At 35.1% G+C, this 21,749-nt stretch overlaps 1 protein-coding gene across 1 annotated transcript in view; it reads right to left on the bottom strand.

The window, feature by feature from the left end:
- The window catches only part of LOC121374225 (E3 ubiquitin-protein ligase MIB1-like), a 97,758-nt gene that overhangs the window by 75,034 nt on the left and 975 nt on the right, over nucleotides 1-21,749 (bottom strand). The window contains exons 2-13 of the mRNA XM_041501223.1: nucleotides 20,299-20,470; nucleotides 18,985-19,129; nucleotides 18,118-18,207; nucleotides 17,683-17,749; nucleotides 17,079-17,212; nucleotides 16,049-16,125; nucleotides 15,012-15,195; nucleotides 14,214-14,361; nucleotides 13,648-13,802; nucleotides 12,697-12,804; nucleotides 11,445-11,642; nucleotides 9,938-10,089 (exon numbers count right to left, since the gene is read on the bottom strand). Of these exons, the coding sequence (XP_041357157.1) occupies nucleotides 9,938-10,089; nucleotides 11,445-11,642; nucleotides 12,697-12,804; nucleotides 13,648-13,802; nucleotides 14,214-14,361; nucleotides 15,012-15,195; nucleotides 16,049-16,125; nucleotides 17,079-17,212; nucleotides 17,683-17,749; nucleotides 18,118-18,207; nucleotides 18,985-19,129; nucleotides 20,299-20,470 (1,630 nt within the window). The remainder of the gene's footprint in view (nucleotides 1-9,937; nucleotides 10,090-11,444; nucleotides 11,643-12,696; nucleotides 12,805-13,647; nucleotides 13,803-14,213; nucleotides 14,362-15,011; nucleotides 15,196-16,048; nucleotides 16,126-17,078; nucleotides 17,213-17,682; nucleotides 17,750-18,117; nucleotides 18,208-18,984; nucleotides 19,130-20,298; nucleotides 20,471-21,749) is intronic.

The following is a 21,749-nucleotide window of genomic DNA, read 5'->3' as shown; positions in this document are numbered from 1 at the left end:
TGGTCTTTCAATAATTGTACTGTATTTACAAAATGGAATCTAATTTACAGTACTGGATTTTGCATTACTCTAATAATGACAGATGTGGCATCAAAAAAACAAAAAAAAACCCAAGCCACTGATACTATATAAAGATGTTATGGAAGCTCTTGGCCTTTGGTATTAAATAAGTTCCAAACAAGAAATATGAGACTGCACAGTATTGATAGTAATGATAAAAAATCGTTTTCATGTAGTGATCCATATTGCCGTTTTTACTTCGATCAGTGACAACAATGTGACCTTTGAAGAACTGAAGTAGTGACTGATGGTAAATGCTATAATGTTGTACAGATGTCTATGCATCTACCACACCATGCAATTAATATACGCCCACTCTTACAAAGACATTCACCGAGTTAGCAGACAGTTTCAACTTGATCTTATCAAAGTGCACCTGCCCCTGCACATCATGACATGCTTATAATGTCACTTGGAATGTAATAGTTTTTAACACAAAGAAGGAAAACGAGTTACTGTTTAATGACACCTCAACACCTTGTAAACTATGGTTATTTGGAGTCTACCAGTTATTTTGACATTTGGAAGAGAAGAGGGAAGGAGGAGAGAGAGGGAGAGAGGGGGAGAGAGCGAGAGAGAGAGAGAGAGAGAGAGAGAGAGAGAGAGAGAGAGAGAGAGAGAGAGAGAGAGAGAGAGGGACAGGGAGAAAAGAGAGGGGGGAGAGAGAGAGAAAAGAGAGGCGCTAGAGAGAGAGAGAGAGAGAGAGAGAGAGAGAGAGAGAGAGCTAAGAGAGAGAGAGAGGAGAGACATAGCGAAAGCGAGAGAAACACAACCAAAGTGACAAAGAGAGACAGAAATCACACAGAAGCAGCAGCGAGCAAGGAGATAGATGAGAGATAGAGAGAGAGAGAGAGAATATAGCGAGAGAGAGAGAGAGATAATAGAGAGAGAAAAGAGAGACAGAGTGACAGAGAGATAGACAACAACAAGACAAAAGACAATAGACAGAAATACAACTAAGAGATTTAGAGAGAGAGAGAGAGAAGGAGAGAGAGATAATGAGAGACAAACAGACAGACATACATGCAGACAGACAGACAGACAAATAAAGGGGAACAGAGAGAGTGGGGAGAAAGAGTATACAGACAGGAGAGAAACGGAGGAAATGGAAAGAGCAAGGAGAGAAGATATGTACTTCTGCCACATATACTATTCTTAACAAAAATCAGAAGGTATCTTTTATACATACCAGTTACAATGCAATAGCTAGACTGGGAAAACAACATGTCCATCTAAGGTGATCAATTCTATAAGCCACAACACCTGAAGTCAGTGTTCTGCTACATCCAAACATCCATATACAGGAAGTCTGGTTTAACAACACCACTAAAGCACATTGATTAACTGATCATTGGCTATTGGTAATTTTTTATATGTAGTCTTTAGAGGAAACCCACTACATTTTTTTATTTGTAGCAACTGATCTTTTACAGTCAATTTTCTACAGACATGACATCACATACCATAGACTTTGATATACCAGTTGATATGGGGAAAACCCCAATGGGTCTGCCAAGCACCCCATGTGAGCGCTCTACCGACTGAGCTAAATCCTGCCCTTCAAAGGAAAGAAAGAAAGAAATGTTTTATTTAACGATGCACTCTGTTAAGGACCACACAGATTTTGAGAGGAAACCCGCTGTCACCACTTTATGGGCTACTCTTCCGATTAGCAGCAAGGGATCTTTTATTTGCGCTTCCCACAGGCAGGATAGCACAAACCATGGCCTTTGTTGAACCAGTTATGGATCACTGGTCGGTGCAAGTGGTTTACACCTACCCATTGAGCCTTGCGGAGCACTCACTCAGGGTTTGGAGTCGGTATCTGGATTAAAAATCCCATGCCTCGACTGGGATCCGAACCCAGTACCTACCAGCCTGTAGACCGATGGCCTACCACTATGCCACCAAGGCCCGTCCCTTCAAAGGAAGACAGTGATCTACATACATGTATATTATGTTAAAGGTATACCTAGCATTGTTTATTCACACTAAAAAGTATGTATGTAAAGTCAAGAGATCTACATCAAACAAACTGTTGTGCCTGGACATCCACTCATTCAGATATATAATATTTAGGCATCCAGACATCATTAACCTATAAGCTAGACTTTGTACCATCGCAATGACAAAAAAAAAATTAAGTGGACTGGGGAAACTATCTGATCAATTGGTCAGTCTGACAAGAAAAAAAACCCCTTCTCCACTGCCCATCAGAAGAATAAATGGTGAACCACTATGGAAAACTGGATAGCTTTTTACAGGACTCCAGTTTCAAGCAGCCAGAAGGGAAAAAGTACAAATGTAAACAATGTCTTGTGCTGCAGGTAAACGACAATGGTCCTATTGTAAACAGGCAGTGAAGGAGAAACAGCTGTGGGGTAGTGACTGACAGTCTGGGCAGGTCACTGGTCTACATTCCTCTGGCTACTATCAGTGCCCGACCTCAAACAATTCAGTGCTTTACCCACTGCTTCAGTGAAACAAAAAACAAAAAGGTTTCAGTGCAGACAAGACATACCTGTATCATTAAGATTCATTATTTTTCAGTTCCAATTTCTATTTCAAAATATATACTGATTTATTTTTTGTGTTAAAAATTAAGGACTATTTTAAAATATCATTCACATTTTACCTCAATCATTTCCTAGAAAGCTATTATACTTTCACAAAACTGATGTGTGTGTGTGTGTGTGTGTGTTTGTGTGTGTGTGTGAGCACGGCTGTGTGTGTGTGTGTTTTATCTCTATGTATTTAAAAGTCAAAATTCAGTAATTAAACTAAGATACCAGGCTGCAGGATCTTGTGCTTCTGTGAATCTCAGAGATTTTGGGATAGAAATGTAAGATTATGAGATGGAATACCAAATTATTGTTTTCAAAATTCCCAAATTCAATACATGGATACTCATACACAATCATTAATTATCACTGAAGGAAGGAAATGTTTTATTTAACGATGCACTCAACAAATTTTATTTACGATTATATGGCGTCAGACATATGGTTAAGGACCACACAGATATACAGAGACGAAACCTGCTGTTGCCACTTCATGAGCTACTCTTTTCGATTAGCAGCAAGGGATCTTTTATATGCACCATCCCACAGACAGGATAGTACATACAATGGCCTTTGTTACACCAGTCGTGGTATACTGGCTGAAACGAGAAATAGCCCAATGGGGCCACTGACGGGAATCGATCCTAAACTGACTGCACATCAAGCGAGTGCTTTACCACTGGGTTACGCCCCGCCCCTAATTATCATTGAACTTAAGTAGGAGGCTGTTTGCTGTTTGAGACTCTGTCCAGTACAGTGAGGTGTGAAAGCTTGACAAGAAGGAGGTGGTGATGGCTGCAGTAGCCACCAAAGATCATTTGCCCACTGCCTACCAATGAACACTGCAAAACAATCACAAATAAATCACTTAAATTATCTTATATACCAAGTCTTACATAACAAAGATGTATACCTATTGCTAGTTTCGAACTCCACATCACTTGTTGCAGTTGTTTTTAAGTTTCAGAAAGTCATCACGACTTGTCAAACAAAAGAACCCACCAGACGAGTCTTAAAAGACAATCAAGTATGCAGTGTGCCAAACAGATAGCGAATGATGGCAACTGGCCAATGTGAACAGACATAAACAGCCTGAGAAAGTGGCAGCAACAACAGTATTTGCCACTTAAAATGTTAAATACAGAATGTGAATTAATACTTTACAGACTTGATTGGAAATTAACTGCAGCATCATGTCAATATTTGCTTGCTTTGGTAGATGAGATGCATGCAGGACTTGCCTTCCACAAGAAGTCTGGTGGCCATGTGAGAACTCAGTCTGAGTAGACTAGGAGACTAATGGTTGCTCTAGAGGTAAAATTATTTAAAAGTCAGTTGTGACTTTAGTTACAGTGCCCAAAACTTGATTCTAGCCTTAACACCAAGCCACAAAGTTCTAAGGAATAGAATCCTTGAAAAAAAAAAGACATTGCTCACAGGTAACAGTCCTGTAATTTGTGACATACATGTATAGGCTATATAGGTATACCTTTTCAGTTAGAAGCAAGGTATCTTTTATATACACTATGGCACAAACAGGTTAACACAAACCAGAGAGGTTTTTTTTTTTAAAACTCATCCAAAACCATACAACTTCACTACATGTTCCCACCAGCAGACCCTGGACTACTTATACACAAACTTGAATCACTGGTAACAAGTGGTTGGAATAAGCAGGGGTCGGAATTGGTGAACTGTAAAAAAGAGGAAATCTAGAGGGGTCCGGGTTGGTAAATTGTAAAAAAAGAGGAAATCTAGAGGGGTCTGGGGGCAAGGACGATTAAAATGCGAGGAAACACAATGTTCCATGAGAGGAGAATTCCAACCCTTGAATAAGAAATAATCCCAGCATCGGGGCTTTAGATCTTTATTAATTTGGGGCACAACAGGTTTTAGTCTATTCTGAATAGAGTACAGTCTTTTTAATGCAGCAATGTTCTTAACATCTAATGAAGAGCTGTGGATATTCAGAAATACATTTCAGTTATTTTAATCAAATTAAAGCTCAACAATTCAGTGGTTTTGCAATGAAATGTTTTGAGTTGAGTACATTTTGGACATACATAATTTGGGCACAAGGTTTATTGTCTTGACTTTGATGCAATCTAACACACCGATGTGGTCCACTGAGAGGGATGATGGTACAGCACACTCCAGAAAGGTTCCATCACCAGTCTGAAACCTGCACCTGTAACGTCAACACCAATGCAGTTGTGAATGCCGATGGAGATAGCAAGGTGACAACACCAATCTGGCCAACTCCTTCATGTGTGTTAAAACCTCGATGGTGTATAGACTCCAGATTTGTTAATATGGTAAACAGAGATGAGGCTGAACATCAGCTGGATGAGAGCCAAACAGCTTGGACATATTCCAGCTTTTTACAACCCAAGCATGGTATGGACCACCCCAATCGCAAAAACATCACCAGACAACTGCAACTAATATACAGTATAGGCAGAATGGCTCTAAATTTCAGGGGGGGGGGGGGGGGGATGGGGCAAACAGGTTTTTGTCCGAATTAAATGAAAATACCAAAATCTGGACCAGAGTTGTTCATATTTGCATTACTATAAAATAACTAAATATAGGGTTCCTGATGAAGTACCAAGCATGTTTACATGGATGACAACTAATATTGTGAGCAGAATGATGGAATTACATGGTGAACAGTTTTTAAGCCAGCTCATTTTCCTCAAACATCTCCACTGTTTATGCCAGACTGTGAAGATTTGCTCCAGCACTGGGTGGGGCTAATCCCCATGACTCCCCCCATCTTGTATGCTTATGAAATATAGCATTCTACCATGACTGGATGTTTCAGGGTATGATCAACAGATCATTCCAAAAACAACCAACTACAACAGTTAATATATCGCATTCTACCCACAGCATTGTAAAAACTTAAGTTGATATATATCATTCAATTTTTCATTCTTATATCTGCTTTACACCCAACACGTGCAAACTATAAAATGTGTTTTGGTGTGTTGATAAACAGACCTGATGTTGTTTACTAGGATATCTGTGGTCAAAACGTATGTTCGGTATAATAGTTGATATTAACATTATTTCAGGTTCCCCTATTTTTTTTGAAGAGTATATATATATATATATATATATATAAAAAACATACATTCTTTGCTTATTGAATGGTACAAAATTTGTTTTGTTTAATGACACCACTAGAGTGCATGGTACATCACATTAATTAATACTGCACAATTCTATGCCAATCATAATATATGGTAATGCAAAATCACACCATCTGCTGGTATGCACCATTCTCTCTCCTAGTTTTAATTGTATGCCTTAAAAAACCCTCTATTATATACAGTGTAACTGCATCTATTTGCTAAATAAACATGTTGTTTTCATTTAAAAGCAACCTTGGAATAATTTCCAGTAAAAAGTAATGTCACTTTAATATGTGATTATAATCAGCTATTCTCCAGAGACTATATGACTTGCAGGATCTTTGGTTAATATAGTACGCAGAAAAACAGTTGGTTTGTCTATCAGGCTTAATTACGAACACATGAAAAAGAAAACTTTCCAGCTTGTACAGGAAGATCACGGTGTTCAGAATATCATAGTAAAAAATCTACTAAGCTTTAGTTTACAGCTTTCTGTAACTGGTAAAGCCGTGACTACGCATTCACATTCCACATTTATTTCTGCATGAAGCCATAAATAACCATGCCTACTGTAGCACCAAAACAGTTTTTTGAAAGGCTGTAAATTGTTTTAGAGTGTTGAAGATGAAGAATACTAAGCCAAAATAAATAGTAATATAAGAGGTTTATGAAAGTATTAACAGAAAACCTACAATCTTACAATGGCTAAAAAGATACAATATTCATAAAAAGTTTTGTTAATATTTGTTCACCTAATCTTGGGATAATAAAAATAAATTAGATATCTACATATCAGTTCAGCTGTTTACAAAGATGACTTTGAAATGACCTCGGACAATGAGAAAGGAAAGAAAAGGAAAGTGGGTTTTTTCTCCATACCATGAGACATGTTAAACTACTGCTATCTAATTTCAGCACTTTGAAGTATAAAAGAAAAAACCTACTGCTGCCATGTAGGCTTCGTCTATATAATAAAAGCAATGTTTTATAGAATGGATGGATGGATGGATATATGGGATGGATGAATGGATGAATGAATGCATGTTATCAACCCCCTGCACAAAAAATACATCGGCTATTGGGTGTTGAACAATGTTTTATAGGTTCTTTGTGATTTCAAATGAATCAAAAATGAGAAAAAGACTAAAAGAAAAAAAAGACCAGTCTTCTAGCTTGCATTGTTAAAATACATTATATTGTTTTTATAAAACTGCTAGTGTCAAACAGCAACAATAATACCCATCTTGCATGTACAAGAACAGTTATATATTTATGATTTTCTTTTAAATACATTTTGCAAAAATGACAGCATACCCATGTCTTTCAATATACTAGATTAGAAAACAATAAATGGGTTCATGGATGGAGATGTCAATCCTATAAACCCACTGTACACGAAACGAGCACTCTACTACTCGACTACCTCCTGCTCCTATCTGTGTACAAACTGATGTAAGAGGTCAGTGGAGTCCTCCAAATCCAGGTGATGAGTCACAGCCGTGTCTCTGGTAGTGATTATCACAATCAGCTGTTTCCTCTGACAACATTCAGGGACCTGCTTCATCAAGCTATTATATTTCCCCCCATTTCTCCTTCTTGTTTACTTTAACATCTAATCACCAGTGATATGTTCCCCAGAACGCATGTCAAGCAGAAGCTCTGCCATATCTCAGGGCAATATTAAAACATCAAACACAATCTGAGCCAGAGTTTATTCTAGTTGAAGCTCACCATTCACGCAATTACTCACCTAAAGTTATGCTACAAATAAGATGTACCAGCAGTCCGTGCTTGTATATACAAGAACTACTGTTGACTCGTTCAAAAATGAAATCTACCTAATCCATAAATCAACGTAAACTAGACCGACTTCATGCTAAAAGTCAGTTCATTATACAGTGTTTTATTTAAATATGATCTACCATCTGTTAAAACCAACACATTACTCCAGTCCAATGTAAAAAAAAAAAAAAGAAGAAAAAAAAAAAAGAGATCTACCATTTGTTAAAACCAACACATTATGTTAATTCTGATCAGTTTAAAGTTTGTTTGTTTTGTTTAACGACACCACTAGAGCACATCGATTTATTAATCATCGGCTATTGGATGTCAAACATATGGTCACCTTGACACAGTCATAGAGAGGAAACCCGCTATATTTTTCCATTAGTAGCAAGGGATCTTCTATATGCACCATCCCACAGACATGATAGCACATACCACGGTCTTTGATATACCAGTCATGGTGAACTAACTGGAATGAGAAATAGCCCAATGGGCCCACCGACGTGGATTGATCCTAGACCGACCGCACATCAGGGATGCACTTTACCACTGGGATTTGTTTTAGACAGAGCATCTTGTTTATTATAAGACATCTATTTTTAATCTACATTTTTCATGTCTCCTAAATATATTTGAATCATCTTGGATTTGACAAACAAAGATAAACAGCAAGTTTATCAACAATTTAGTGCACCAAGAACCCTGACATTTTAGATAATTTTTATGAAGAAATATACTGTAACACCACTACCACCATCATCATCATCATCATCTGGGATCACTCAGTCAACTAAAGATGTAAAAGCAAATTCAATAAACCAAGAACCACAAACTTCTAGATCATGTTTATGATGATGTACAAAGATGTAATTATTAGGCTTCTGCTGACAATTTTACTGTCTATTCATAAATGTTCACCGGATATAGAATTACAAATAATAAATGCTTCACAACTCAATGTTAGTGTTTTTACACAATTTTTACATGTTGATAACCTTGTGATATGTGTTGGAAAGCTTGTTCCCAATTGGTTAACATTGGGTTTAACTGGTAGTTAATGTATGGTTATAATATTTAAGATAAACCAGTGAAATTGCTTCATTCTTAGGTTTTGGTGCCAATTTGTTGATGACGTTCTTAGCAGAAGGTTATAGCTGCCGATAATTTTATTTTCACCTAATATTTCTATTCTTAATCACATCGCTGATGTATCATAATAATTTGTTATTTTGTGTTTATATACAATTGTGGTTCAAGCAAACATTACTGGGCATACACATAAGCAACCATGGCCAGAGGTCAATGGGTTAGTATGAGTGAGAAGACCAACTACTGCCACATGGGACGGGGACAACTACGATTAATTAGACTGATATGTTATATTTAATGACATCACTAGAGCACATTGATTAAGTAACCATCGGCTATCGGATGTCAAATATTTGGTATTTCGGACAAGTAGTCATCACAGGAAACCCACTACATTTTTACTAATGCAGCTACGGATGTTTTATATGCATTTTTCCACAGACAGGAAAGCACATACCATGACTTTTGACCAGTTGTGGTGCACTGGTTGGAACGAGAAAAACCCTAAGGATCAATAGGTGGTCCGATCCTGCGACGCAAGCACTCAACTGACTGAGCTAAATCCTGTCCCTAGCCCGATATCAAGACAGGAACAGTAAGCTCTGTGATCCACAAATTTTGACAGGACAAAAGTTATATTGTTCATGTGGAGTACCTGCTTAGATAAACCAGTTAAAAGATTTGATACAGTCGTCTACCACACAGTGTAGTGTAGTGTAGTGTAGTGTAGTGTAGTGTAGTGTAGTGTAGTGTAGTGTAGTGTAGTGTAGTGTAGTAGATCAAAACAATACAAGCTTTTATATAGATAGTACTTTTTCAATGTCATTTTCAGTAATGTCATCTTGATTCATCACAAACTGAAGCAACCCACTCATTTATCTGAACCTCATCTTCTACTACCAAATGTTTAACCAGTGTTATTTATTTTCAAGCACAGCATTTTGGATGGGTCCTAGAATGCAATTTTTGCAATGGATGTGCAAAGGCATTGGTGTGTGAATATGTAGCAAGATCTGCATATAAAATAAATTGAATTGTCACATATTTTACCCGATAAAAGTCCTAGGTAAGACAGACTTTTAACAGTTGTTATGTTTCAAAAAATGCAGAACGTCCCATGTGTAGACAAATTAGCAGGTGACTACTTTGTTAAGTTCAACAATTATAATTTTGATAAAATATGGTTAATTAATTGTGCAGTCAATCTGTCAAGAAGAAAAAACTAACAGCTGACAACTCTGATAAAGTTACACACAGACAACATATTTTACATTTCACACCTGTGAATAAATTGCATGCTCTTACCTGGGGTTCCCTCTCAAGGCGGCATGATGCAGGGCATTAAAACCATTGTTGTTTGCGAAGGTGATGTCGGCCAGGTGTTCCAGCAACAGAGAGATCATGTCGTCACGCTTCTTGCTGATGGCGTCATGCAGTGCAGTGTCACCCTCCGAGTCCTGTTCAGTGACAATATTAAAACTCCCGTCAGTACTCATAATACATTGTCAGGGCAGGACGTAGCCCAGTGGTAAAGTAAAGTTTGTTTTATTTAAGCACATTGATTTTTTTATCTTATCATCGGTTATTGGACGTCAAACATATGGTCACTCTGACACTGTTTCCAGAGGAAACCCGCTGTTGCCACATAGGCTACTCTTTTACAACAGGCAGCAAGGGAACTTTTATTTGTGCTTCCCATAGGCAGGATAGCACAAACCATGGCCTTTGCTGATCCAGTTATGGATCACTGGTTGGTGCAAGTGGTTTACACCCATTGAGCCTTGCGGAGCACTCACCAATGGTAAAGAGTCCGTCTGATGCGTGGCCGGTCTAGAATTGATCCCAGTCGGTGGGCCCACTGAGCTATTTTTCGTTGTAGCCAGTGCATCATGACTGGTATATTAAAGGCTATCCTGTCGGTGGGATTCTACGTATAAATGATCCCCTGTTACTAATGGAAAAATGTAGCAGGCTTTGTCGCAAATATTTGACATCCCACAGCCAATGTTTTAATAAATCAATGTGCTTTAGTGGTGTCCTTAAACAAAACAAACACAATACACAGAGCATTGTCACAGTCATGCTTGTCCACCTATATCTGTATCAATATGCACCTAAAGAGGACAATAATATAACTCCCACATAGAGTGAGTTTAATGACTCAGTGGGTAGATGCAAGGTCATTAAACTGACTTCTCTCTCATTAACCACTAACCAGCTATCCTGGACAGACAGCCCAGATAGCTGAGGTGTGTGCCTAGGACAGCACAAAAATAAGTATAAATGAAATGAATGATTAAAAATATATATTGTTTTGAAGCTAACAGCACTAAACTAATCATTTAACAATATTGCCCATTTGTTCTGAAACACACAAAACTAAACACAAATCAAAATTGTAGTTTTCTGTAAGTATGAATTCACATAAAGCTTTTTTACCCAAGCCAATTCAGTATCCAACAACTAAGAACAAAATTTAATTCCATAATGCCCCTCTATTATCATCTAGATAATGTAGAAGTTCAGACACCAAGTAAAGCTAAGGGGAGATAATAGATTAAAACAAAAAGTAAAACATTACAAAACTGGCATTGCAAGATACAATGTGAAACAATAAATAAAAGAACTTAACTACAATTCTTCAGGAAGATTTTATCAATATATCTCACAAAATAGAACTGTGAATTTGTATAGCCTTAAAGATTTAAAAAAAACCTTAAAACCTATTGCATTCTAAAATATGACAATGTAATAAGACCATGGCCCCATTAAGACCTCTTTTACAACATAAAGCATGCCCATTACAAAACACCTGTAGGCTGGGATGGCATCCTAGATCTAAGAGGGCTCTAACGACTCCTATATGGCCCTTGTTCACTCCGATGTGCAGTGGTGTCTGCCGGCGCTTGTTACGAGCATTCAGATCAGCCCCACCACGATGTAAGAGTTCAATGACAGCCGGTTCGTCGCCAAACGCTGCATGGTGCACTGCACGATCGCCATCTTTGTCCTGTGTAATACAGTTATCATTTAAAAATGCATGAATTATTATTATTTAGTTATTTGTATATTAATTAATATCTATTTACAACAAATCAACAAACACACAATTTAAAGTCTGAGTCCATAAACTTTATATAAAACAATAAAAAAAAATGTTTGAGGGGGATGGGCGTAGGCTTCACAGAAGCAATAAGAATGCTATTAATTAATCTGAACAAACAACATTTTACTAAAGTGCCAAAAGAACATGTCAGGCATATAATTTCTAGACATTATTTTTTTTAAAAGGAAGAAAACTTGAGGCGTTTTCTCTTTTATAGATACATTACCTGGCCTCAAATAAGGTAGAGTGCACTTGTTTGAGGACAGGTAATGTTGAAAAGAAAAACAACCTATGGCTCACAACAAAACTGGCACACTGGTCAAGGAAAAGATAATTCATCACAATTTAGTAATAACTGAAGAAGCTTCTTTTACAGACGTTGATCAAATTGGTTCGTTACATTTACTGTCCTAACTCTTTGTTCACACATAATTTCAAAACAATTTCTATTATGAATCACCATATCTTTTATTATTGTAACTATAAAGTTCATATAAATGTTTTACTATTATTTTTTGACAAAAAAGTATCAAAGTATTTCTATAAATATTGATATAAAGAAATAAGGGAACAAATATTTGAGACTAAATTCAATTTAATTTATTAAGTCTATTAGAGTAATGTCTATTCAAAATACAAAGATATAATGTGGAATTTAATATCAGTACTATTAACTTTCTCATACCATGGATGAGGGTTGAAAACAATACTTGCTGACTATTTACATGTTCCAATACTTAATTCTGTCAGTACTTGCTAACAAAACATTTAAAAAAAAAAAAAACCCAATACAATAATCTATTTCTCAGAAATTACAATTATTGATATATTATGAGTGGAACAAATTCTGTATCTGCAGATTTAAAAGCAAGGAATTTAAATATGCACTGTGAAGATTTATTAATCAAATTAATATGAACATAAATTAATATAATGTATGATAACATAACAGACTGACCTCCACTTCCATGTCCACGCTGTGTTTGATAAGGACTTTGATAACTTCAATGTGACCATTCTGTGAAGCAGCTTGTAAGGCAGTGTGACCAGCAAATACACCATTAACCTGGAAAAACACAATCCAATAAGTTATGGCCATTTCTGAATTAATCAGATGGTGGACAGGTGATATGAGGCTTTTAAAAATATATATCCACGACCATCAATTTTATTTGAAATGACCATTCACACACACATCCACACACAAAAATGCAGCAGTCACCAGGATAGAAAATTAATGAGATCAATTCAGGAAAAAACCCACATTGGAATAAACATTTTTTTCTTTTCTTTTCTTTAAAAAGAGTATATTACCCCAGAAATGTGTTATGGTAATGTCAGGATTGGAATGTGTTATGGTAATGTCAGGGTTGGAATGTGTTATGGTAATGTCAGGGTTGGAATTTGCATTTTAGAGACTATTGGAATACTAATGCATTATTATTAGCAGAGCATGTTAAACAATATGGTTGTATACATTATGGAATTTTCTCTTCACTAACTATACATGTACTTTATGTTCAATCCACTGGCATATTTCATTTTTGAGTGGAACACATGTCTAATATAGATTTTACTAAAAGAATAAGGTACATTTAGCAGAACCTGTATATACCTGAAGTATTTGATAAAAACATTCATATCAATTTTAAAAAACTATAGTGAAATTCTTTTAAACAGAGCATTCACAGACCAACTAAAAAGTTCAGTCTTAAGGGGAATTCAGTTTAGAAAGGTTCTATTCTGTACTGATATTTAAAAAGGTGCCGTGTCCAATTTTAAAGGAATTATGGTTTACTGCAGGAGTCTTTTTAATTTGCCCTATATGATATTATATGAAAAAACAGATAATTGCAAAACAGATATTTTGTGTAAACAGGTTTATTTGCAGCGTCACATTTATAACCACCTTGAGTTGGATTCCACTGACTTCAGCGTCAGGTCTCTGTAAAATCTCGTCCACCTTGGATGCATCACCGTTAGCTGCAGCTTTGACGAGTTCCTCATTGACATCTCCTGACACGTGCGTCTCAAACAGCTTCTTCAAGAGTGCACTCAGACGCTCTGATCAACAGAACAATACTTATTACTGAGCAATACAGGATAAAATACTTCTAAGCATTCTCACAAGAAAACATATATTAATTATTAATCACTACAAATCTTATTAAGGGAAACAACTCTTAAAAGAAAAGGTGAAATACAGCTGACTTAAAGACATTGCATGGATTAAAACATATTTTCAAATAGGTGATAATGCAATTAACAGCACACTGTGGATTATTATACCTTTTTAAATGAGAAATAGTTTTAATACAATTTATATATTAAGTAATAGAGAGAGAATTGGGCATTACTTTCTAGAGCCAATTTTATATGCTTATTAAGCCGTTTTTAAAAGAAGGTAAAATACTGTCCTTTTTTCATTATATTTAAAGTAATGACTGCTACAAGTTTCACAAGAAGTATATTCACCTCCTGACGAACAGCCCACAGTGGCACCGTCAGCCGATGCAACCTTTGTCACAGCAGATGGATTGTACGTCCACGAAGTACCACAGACTTCCACCTTTAGGTCATTGTCGTGGTATATTTGTTGTACTCGACCAATCTTTCCAAGTGTCTGAAAAAGAAATAATCAATGTATTAGCTTATCAATTTATTCTGACAAAAACATCTTGGAATTTTACACAAGTTCAAGACCAACATTAACAACAAAGATGATGAGATGTAACATAAGAGACTCATAAACAAATTCATGCAGACTCACTTTCTTTGTTTCACAATGATTTGACTTATTAGTTCTTATTTCGTTTTTGACGAAGCAATAAAACTTTTTAAAAAATTAAGGTAAATGTTTATCAAATGAATTACAGAGGATAGCTGATCTTGACCACAAAATATGGTTTCAACACTATCTACAAGAGGACTGCCACTGTATAGCCCAGACATTTCTACAGCTCCATAAACAAAGAGACCACTGAATATGCACATGGATGAATAAAGAATAATATTCCAAGAAAGGAATTTTGAATATTTTACAGAAATATTGCTCAAATTATTTTGAGGGCAAAGTACCTTTAAATAAAACTAGAAACCTAATGAAATTAAATCTACTTAAAATTAAATCTCAGAAGAATGTACATTATATGAAGTTTCTTTTACTTGTTTTTAGATTACCTCATTACATCTGATACTCATTATATATCCAAACTTAGCAAAAGTCATAACAGAAGTTGTAAAATACATTCACACAAGTTAAAAATAACATACAGGTAGCATGGCTTCAGCCCATTCTCCATGTCCCCTCTGTAGGACTTTGATTCTTTCGACATCATTACATATCTGAACGAGGTCTCCCACGGCAAACTGTGCTGCAGTGTTCGAGTCGCTCGACAGTGATGCTGAACTGCTGGTCGTGTTCACTTTGGTCAAAACAGCAGGGTTAAACGTCCACCTATGAAAACAATAGCAGGTGGTTAGTTATACACAGATCACAGAAACAGCAATGTTGTAATACTGATTGTAAGTTTAGCTCAATTATGGTTTGAGGTAGGTGGTCTTCTACAAAAAAATATATATATCAGTATAAAAAAATATCTGATTATGATACAATTATGACTTAGCTCAAGTGTCCTCTGTTCAAGCACACCTGTCGTGGACACAACATTGTGGCCAGAGTTTTGTTGAAGACAGGTAGTGTCCTCTTGCTTTATTCTGTTTATATGTGAGGATAGGGTTAGAGTATATTCACAACTGAGTATACTCTAACCCTATCCTCACATATATCCTCAATTTTGATAACCAAACAGTCATCAAGTACTGTATCTACAGTACTAATAGGTTAAAAAATCTGATGCCACAGTGAACTAATTTTAACAGTTCACTCATAACATTAAATTGACGTGTTGCCGACTAGTACAAATAATGCAAGAAGAAACCCACAACCCTTTTCTAAAGCAATTAACTTTATTTCTGATAGACTGGTCAAACGTCGTGGTATGTGCTTTCCTGTCTGTGGAAAAATGCATATAAAAGATCCCTTGTTGCATTAGGAAAAATTCAATGGGTTTCCTCTGATGACTACATGTCAGAAATGACCAAATGTTTGACATCCAATAGCCGATGATTAATTAACGTGCTCTAGTGATGTTGTTAAACAAAAGAAACTTTATTCCATATAGGGGCGTAATGTTTCTCCTTGTAGCATTTGTTACCATTATGTATGTTTTAGCACTCAAGCAAATTACATATGCCTGAGCATTTTATGGTTTCTCTTACATTATCTACCTTTAATTGGATAATTTTACCTGTTACCACTTGGGTACGAAACAACAATATCATGATCTTCATCAATACCAACAACTGTGCCAGTTGTCCCAAGACACTGAAATCAAAAAGATTATCACTCATTATTTAATGTTCAATAAAAACAGGAGCAATTATATTATAAACATATTTTGATGAAAGGTATTTCATAGAAAAACAGTAATAATGATTTCACAGTCATATAAAAATGTTAAATGTAATTTGAATAGCAAAGAATATAAAAGTTGTATGTGGCTCAACAAACATATCAGTTATTAGAATAACACATGCCCAAAATAAAATGAGAAAAAGTGGTCTCTTCCCAGTAATAAAATAAGTAACAGCAATAGCAAAGGCATCTATATTCAGTTTCAGAACAAAAGGGAGGAAAAATATGTAGAATAAGTTCTAAAGTAAATGCAATAGCAATGGAAGGAAGGAAGGAAGGAAGGAAATGTTTCATTTAATGACGCACTCAATACATTTTATTTATGGTTATATGGTGTCGGAGTAATAGCAATTGCATCCACATTCAGTTACAAAAGGAATGTATGTATATATCAAGTCATAAAGATACCATAAGTAACAGTAATAGTAATGACATCTGCATTCAGTTCAAAAGGAAAGGAGAGAAATATACAGTTAAATGACGTTATCTCAAAAGTCTTGGATATTTCAAGGTGGAAAAATTGTTCCATGTCAAAATTTTTACTAAACATTTCAGGCAACATTTTGTTCTGTACTGCATTGTGATTTTTAATGCAGGTTTCAGAAATCACTACACAATTCTATAGCATTAAATACTAGATAACAATCAACTGATAGCAAATGTTACTAATCAAAAGTGTTTAAAAGATGTTCCCTGAACTACTATGTTTATCTTGACCCAAGCTGTTTGGTTAAATCCCTTCAACAATAACACAACAAAATTTGACTTTCTTTATAACCCATAAAGAATGTAGCTTTTAGTTTTTTCTTACATTAGCGTACCTTTAATTGGATATGTTTACCTGTTACATTTAGATATCATACCTCAAACATGCCGTCAGTCCATCCTCCATGACCATGCTGAAGAGACTGGACAATCTCCAGATCAAGATCCACATTGACTTGATCCCCGATAGCCAGTCCACACTGTCCAGACCGGGAGCCTGGCCCTTGTTCACCTGAAAATACCCAAACACAACTCATTAAAACATGTATTATGTTATACAGATGGACCTATATACTTCAACTGTTAGTATTTAAAAGTACTTTTAAAAACCCCACCATGAAATGATATTTAAAAAGTTGAAAAATTGTATATTACATTCAAATGATTTAATCAGTCACTTTTCATCAAATCCAGTTAATGTTTTAAAATCTATTTTCGACACACACTAAAAGTTGAAATCTTATTTTTTTTTAAATAAATAATAAGAAATAAATTTTAAAAACATGACACTCTGGATGTTCATTATGTTTTAAAAGTATGCAAGTATCTTATGCCATTTCCTGAAGAATTTAATATAATCTGTAAAATGTAGTCACCACTGATAAATGCACAGGTTGTTGGCTAATTTTAAAAAACTTTATGTAAGGCATGGTATTAAAAACAGGATGTACTGTTCACTTTAAGACAATGCAGAAACATTACCCAAAAGAGGAAGATGATCTCTGTAGAAAGATCCACCTTTGGCATCGTTCATTACTTTAAGGTCAGCCTGAAATAACAGAAGACACAAATGTTTTAACTCTAAACACTCATCAATACACTAGAAAATAGTATTAAAAAAACAAACAAATAAACAAACCAGAGATTAAATAAACATATAATTTTGAGCAACTACTTTTATTCAGCTAAAATTTTGTATTTAAATAACATAATTTTATCATGTCGGTGAACGAGTGCTGCATTTACACACTAATGTATAATCAGAATTATACATTTTGAAGCGCATGGGTTTATTAGAAATTTCAAATGTCTTTATCCCATAAAGACAATCATGTCAGTTAGAACCCTTTTACTCTCAGGTCGCAATACTTATCAAAGGCAACATGTTTAACATTTTAGTTTTCTTTTCTAACTTACCATGCCTTCAAAGCCTACTCTGTAGAGATTCTTAGCTCCATTATCCCACAACACATAAGCTGCACTTCTAGGGCTGGCTGCACTCCAGTCCTAAACAACAAAATATACGCAATAAGTTATTTCACTTTTAACACAGAACAGATCAAAAAGGAAAGGAATAGATTTTGTCACAAAAATATGTGAATGAGAGCTGCACAAAAAAAAAAAAATCCCCAACAGATTTGTGTTTTTTAATTCATGAGAAAAAACATATTATGATAGTTTTACCAAGGCAATAATTAGTTTTATTATATAACATTTAGTGAAATATCTTAAAATATCAGTGAAATAAATGTTATCAGTCACTCAGTGATGATAACACATGTTAGAGTGAAAATTTCCCTATTGCACTCTATAAAATGTGTTAGCATCACTGTAGAAAGTGTTATCTTTACTGTAAAAGTGTTATCTTCACTGTAAGAAAGCTTAAACTATTTTGCTGCTAGAATTTTAAATATAAAGGTAAATTGCCAAAAGTTATATAATAAACAGAAAATTTCATGTTTTTTGTCAAATATGATTTATATCTCATCGAGTGAAGTTTGCAATCATATCACACTCATCGTGACAAAAAACATGAAATATCCTCTATACCTCTTACACTTCAGGCCTACTTCACCATTACACTAAATCCTGCTTCTGCTTTTACCAGGAAATATTTTGAAATATTTATTCCCAATTTATCTGTTCTATTTTGTTTACCAGTATATATTTTTTTAGCTAAATTTGTACTTATAAACCATAGGCAAGTCAGTATTTTAAATAATGAATGAGTTCAGTCAAATGGATTATTTGCTAAATCTATGTCAAGTTAATCTGACAAATCACCTGAATTTCTGTAACTTTGCCTCTGCGACCATTTCCACCATCTTGGTCTTCCCACTGCCAGTCGACACCCCGGACAACTCTCGCTCCAGGGAATATACCACGAGCTGTGATCTTCTTACTTTTTCTGCGTGGTTCCAACAGAATCCTAACATGTAAAGAAAAATGAAAAAAAGGTAAAGAATAGTAGACATATATATAGCTTTGGAATTAAAGTTATTTTGGTCAAGACCAAGATGAATTTATTTTTTCTCCACTCATAAATAAATTACAATAATTTTCATAATATATTTTTGTTGTTGCTTTGAATTTGAGTTAATTTTAGTTAGAACTTTATGGAGTGTTAAAAATGGGATATAAATTATATGTATGTAATGTATTAATTACAAGGTAGATAGGGGTGCAATAAAATGTATATGTATCCAAATACATGGGTAGCAATACATAAAGCCACTAACCCTAATTATTAGGCAGTGTAAATTATGTCTGGCTATTAGTATTACAGCTTTGTAACCATTAAATTACAAATTACTTTCACGATCCCAATGTGTTTCTGGTCGTCCTGATATTTATAGTACATATAACTCAAAATGTATTTTATGCAAAACAGAAAAGGAAACTTGGTCAGTAACTTCATTGTATATATCATAAATATTGCGATACAGCTGCCTTAAATTGATGCATCACATCATCCACCTTATGTCGCGATACCATACAATATATATCATTACAGCTCTATTGCATTACAAGACTTCAAGGATTTCTACAATCCACTGGTCAAATCAGGCCAATCATTTTACATTAAACACACTTGCCTAAGATGCATACATTTATTTAACAAATAAAAAAAAAACTAATGAAACCGTTTACATTTAGAATACAGAAACATGAGACTGATAAAACTTTCTGATTTTGGATCACATAATTATTTTATGACCTTTAAAAACATTAAAATATTATGTTCAAACAAATCAAACAAATGCATCTATCTGGGGTCCGAACAATATCCAGTTTGTTGCCTATCCCATACTTCTCCTAAAAGTGAACATAAAATATTTTGATTTTGCAAGAGATATTTTTAACATCAGTTTTTTTTCAGAAGCAAATGCTGGCATTTAGCCACCTCTCCACTAACAAATGGTTATTATTAAACTTTTGTGTACAACCATATATATGAATTTTTTTTTTTATTATAACTCACTGACTGACTTTGATTCCCAAAAAAAAAACATACAATTACAATTATTGCACTTACAAAGTAACATTTATTTACACAGTGGCATTTCATCTATGTACATGGGAGTTGAGATAACGTACCTGTCATTTCCTGGTGTCCCTATGCGATAGAATCTATGTCTTAAATTGTGTTTGTCTCCATGGTAACATACTGAGCAGAGATCATAATTTGGACATTCTGCACATTTCCACCGTATACCAAAAATAGGTTGCTGGCGACACATATCACACATTGTTCCATCATGTTTGATTCCTAAACAAAACAAAAAAGAGAGTCACTAAATACATTTTTTATTTAATTAAAAACGTCGTAAAAATAGCATTAATCAATGCAGGCACAGTGGTACAGTTTGAGAATGCTTGCGAAAGTTACTAGCCCTCACAGAAGCTTTAGCTAGTTCCTATGTATTATTGTAATACAGGTGAATATTATTTCAGCCAGCCCAGACTATAAATTCACTAGCCAGGACTGTTGGCTACTGAATTGGTTGAACCCTGGGTGGTGTTTCACTTTATATGACTTAATTTTCAATGCAATACATATTTAGTGAACAGAAAACGATGGAGGGAGATGTTCTTGATTTTGTATTAATTGTATCAATACATTTTTTTTTTTTTTTAAATCACAATTAGTTTTCTTCTTTTTTCAAGAGAGGAGTGGTCTATTAATGTTCATACTAATCATACATGTAGTTACATCCATAAATCAAGTGTATTACTCACAAACTATCTACAAATTTAAATGGTTTATCAACTCATTAATTTTTACCCCTTTCATATAACACTTTAAAGATATTACTCAGGATATGTGTGTATTCCTGATATTTTAGGCACCGGCCTCGGTGGCGTCGTGGCAGGCCATCGGTCTACAGGCTGGTAGGTACTGGGTTTGGATCACAGTCGAGGCATGGGATTTTTAATCCAAATACCGACTCCAAACCCTGAGTGAGTGTTCCGCAAGGCTCAATGGGTAGGTGTAAACCACTTGCACCAACCAGTAATCCATAACTGGCTCAACAAAAGCCATGGTTTGTGCTATCCTGCCTGTGGGAAGCTCAAATAAAAGATCCCTTGCTGCTAATCGGAAAGAGTAGCCCATGTAGTGGCAACAGCGGGTTTCTTATCAAAATCTGTGTGGTCCTTAACCATATGTCTGACGCCATATAACCATAAATAAAAATGTGTTGAGTGCGTCATTAAATAAAACATTTCTTTCTTTCTTTCTATTTCTATTTTTAGCAGCCCTGGCAATTAAGAAAATGATAGAAAACGTTGTGGGGGAAAAAAAAAGTATCCACAGCATATTCAAAAGCAGTTTTCTGGTACTAATATGTTATAAAAGGAGTTCTAATTTGTTAGTAAGTACTAAGTACTACAAATTTGTTTAAATTATTTTTAAAATGTGACACAGAAAGTTGCAAGTTCCATAGCAAAATTAATACTGGTCAAGAAAACTTGGAAAAAAAACTGTGGCAAACTCCACAGCATTGCCAATTGCAGACATTAATTGTTAGGGTTACAACAGTGAACTT

Source organism: Gigantopelta aegis, chromosome 6 (genome assembly GCF_016097555.1).
Source record: "Gigantopelta aegis isolate Gae_Host chromosome 6, Gae_host_genome, whole genome shotgun sequence".
Lineage (NCBI taxonomy): Eukaryota > Metazoa > Mollusca > Gastropoda > Neomphalida > Peltospiridae > Gigantopelta > Gigantopelta aegis.
This window is presented reverse-complemented; position numbering and strand designations above follow the sequence as displayed.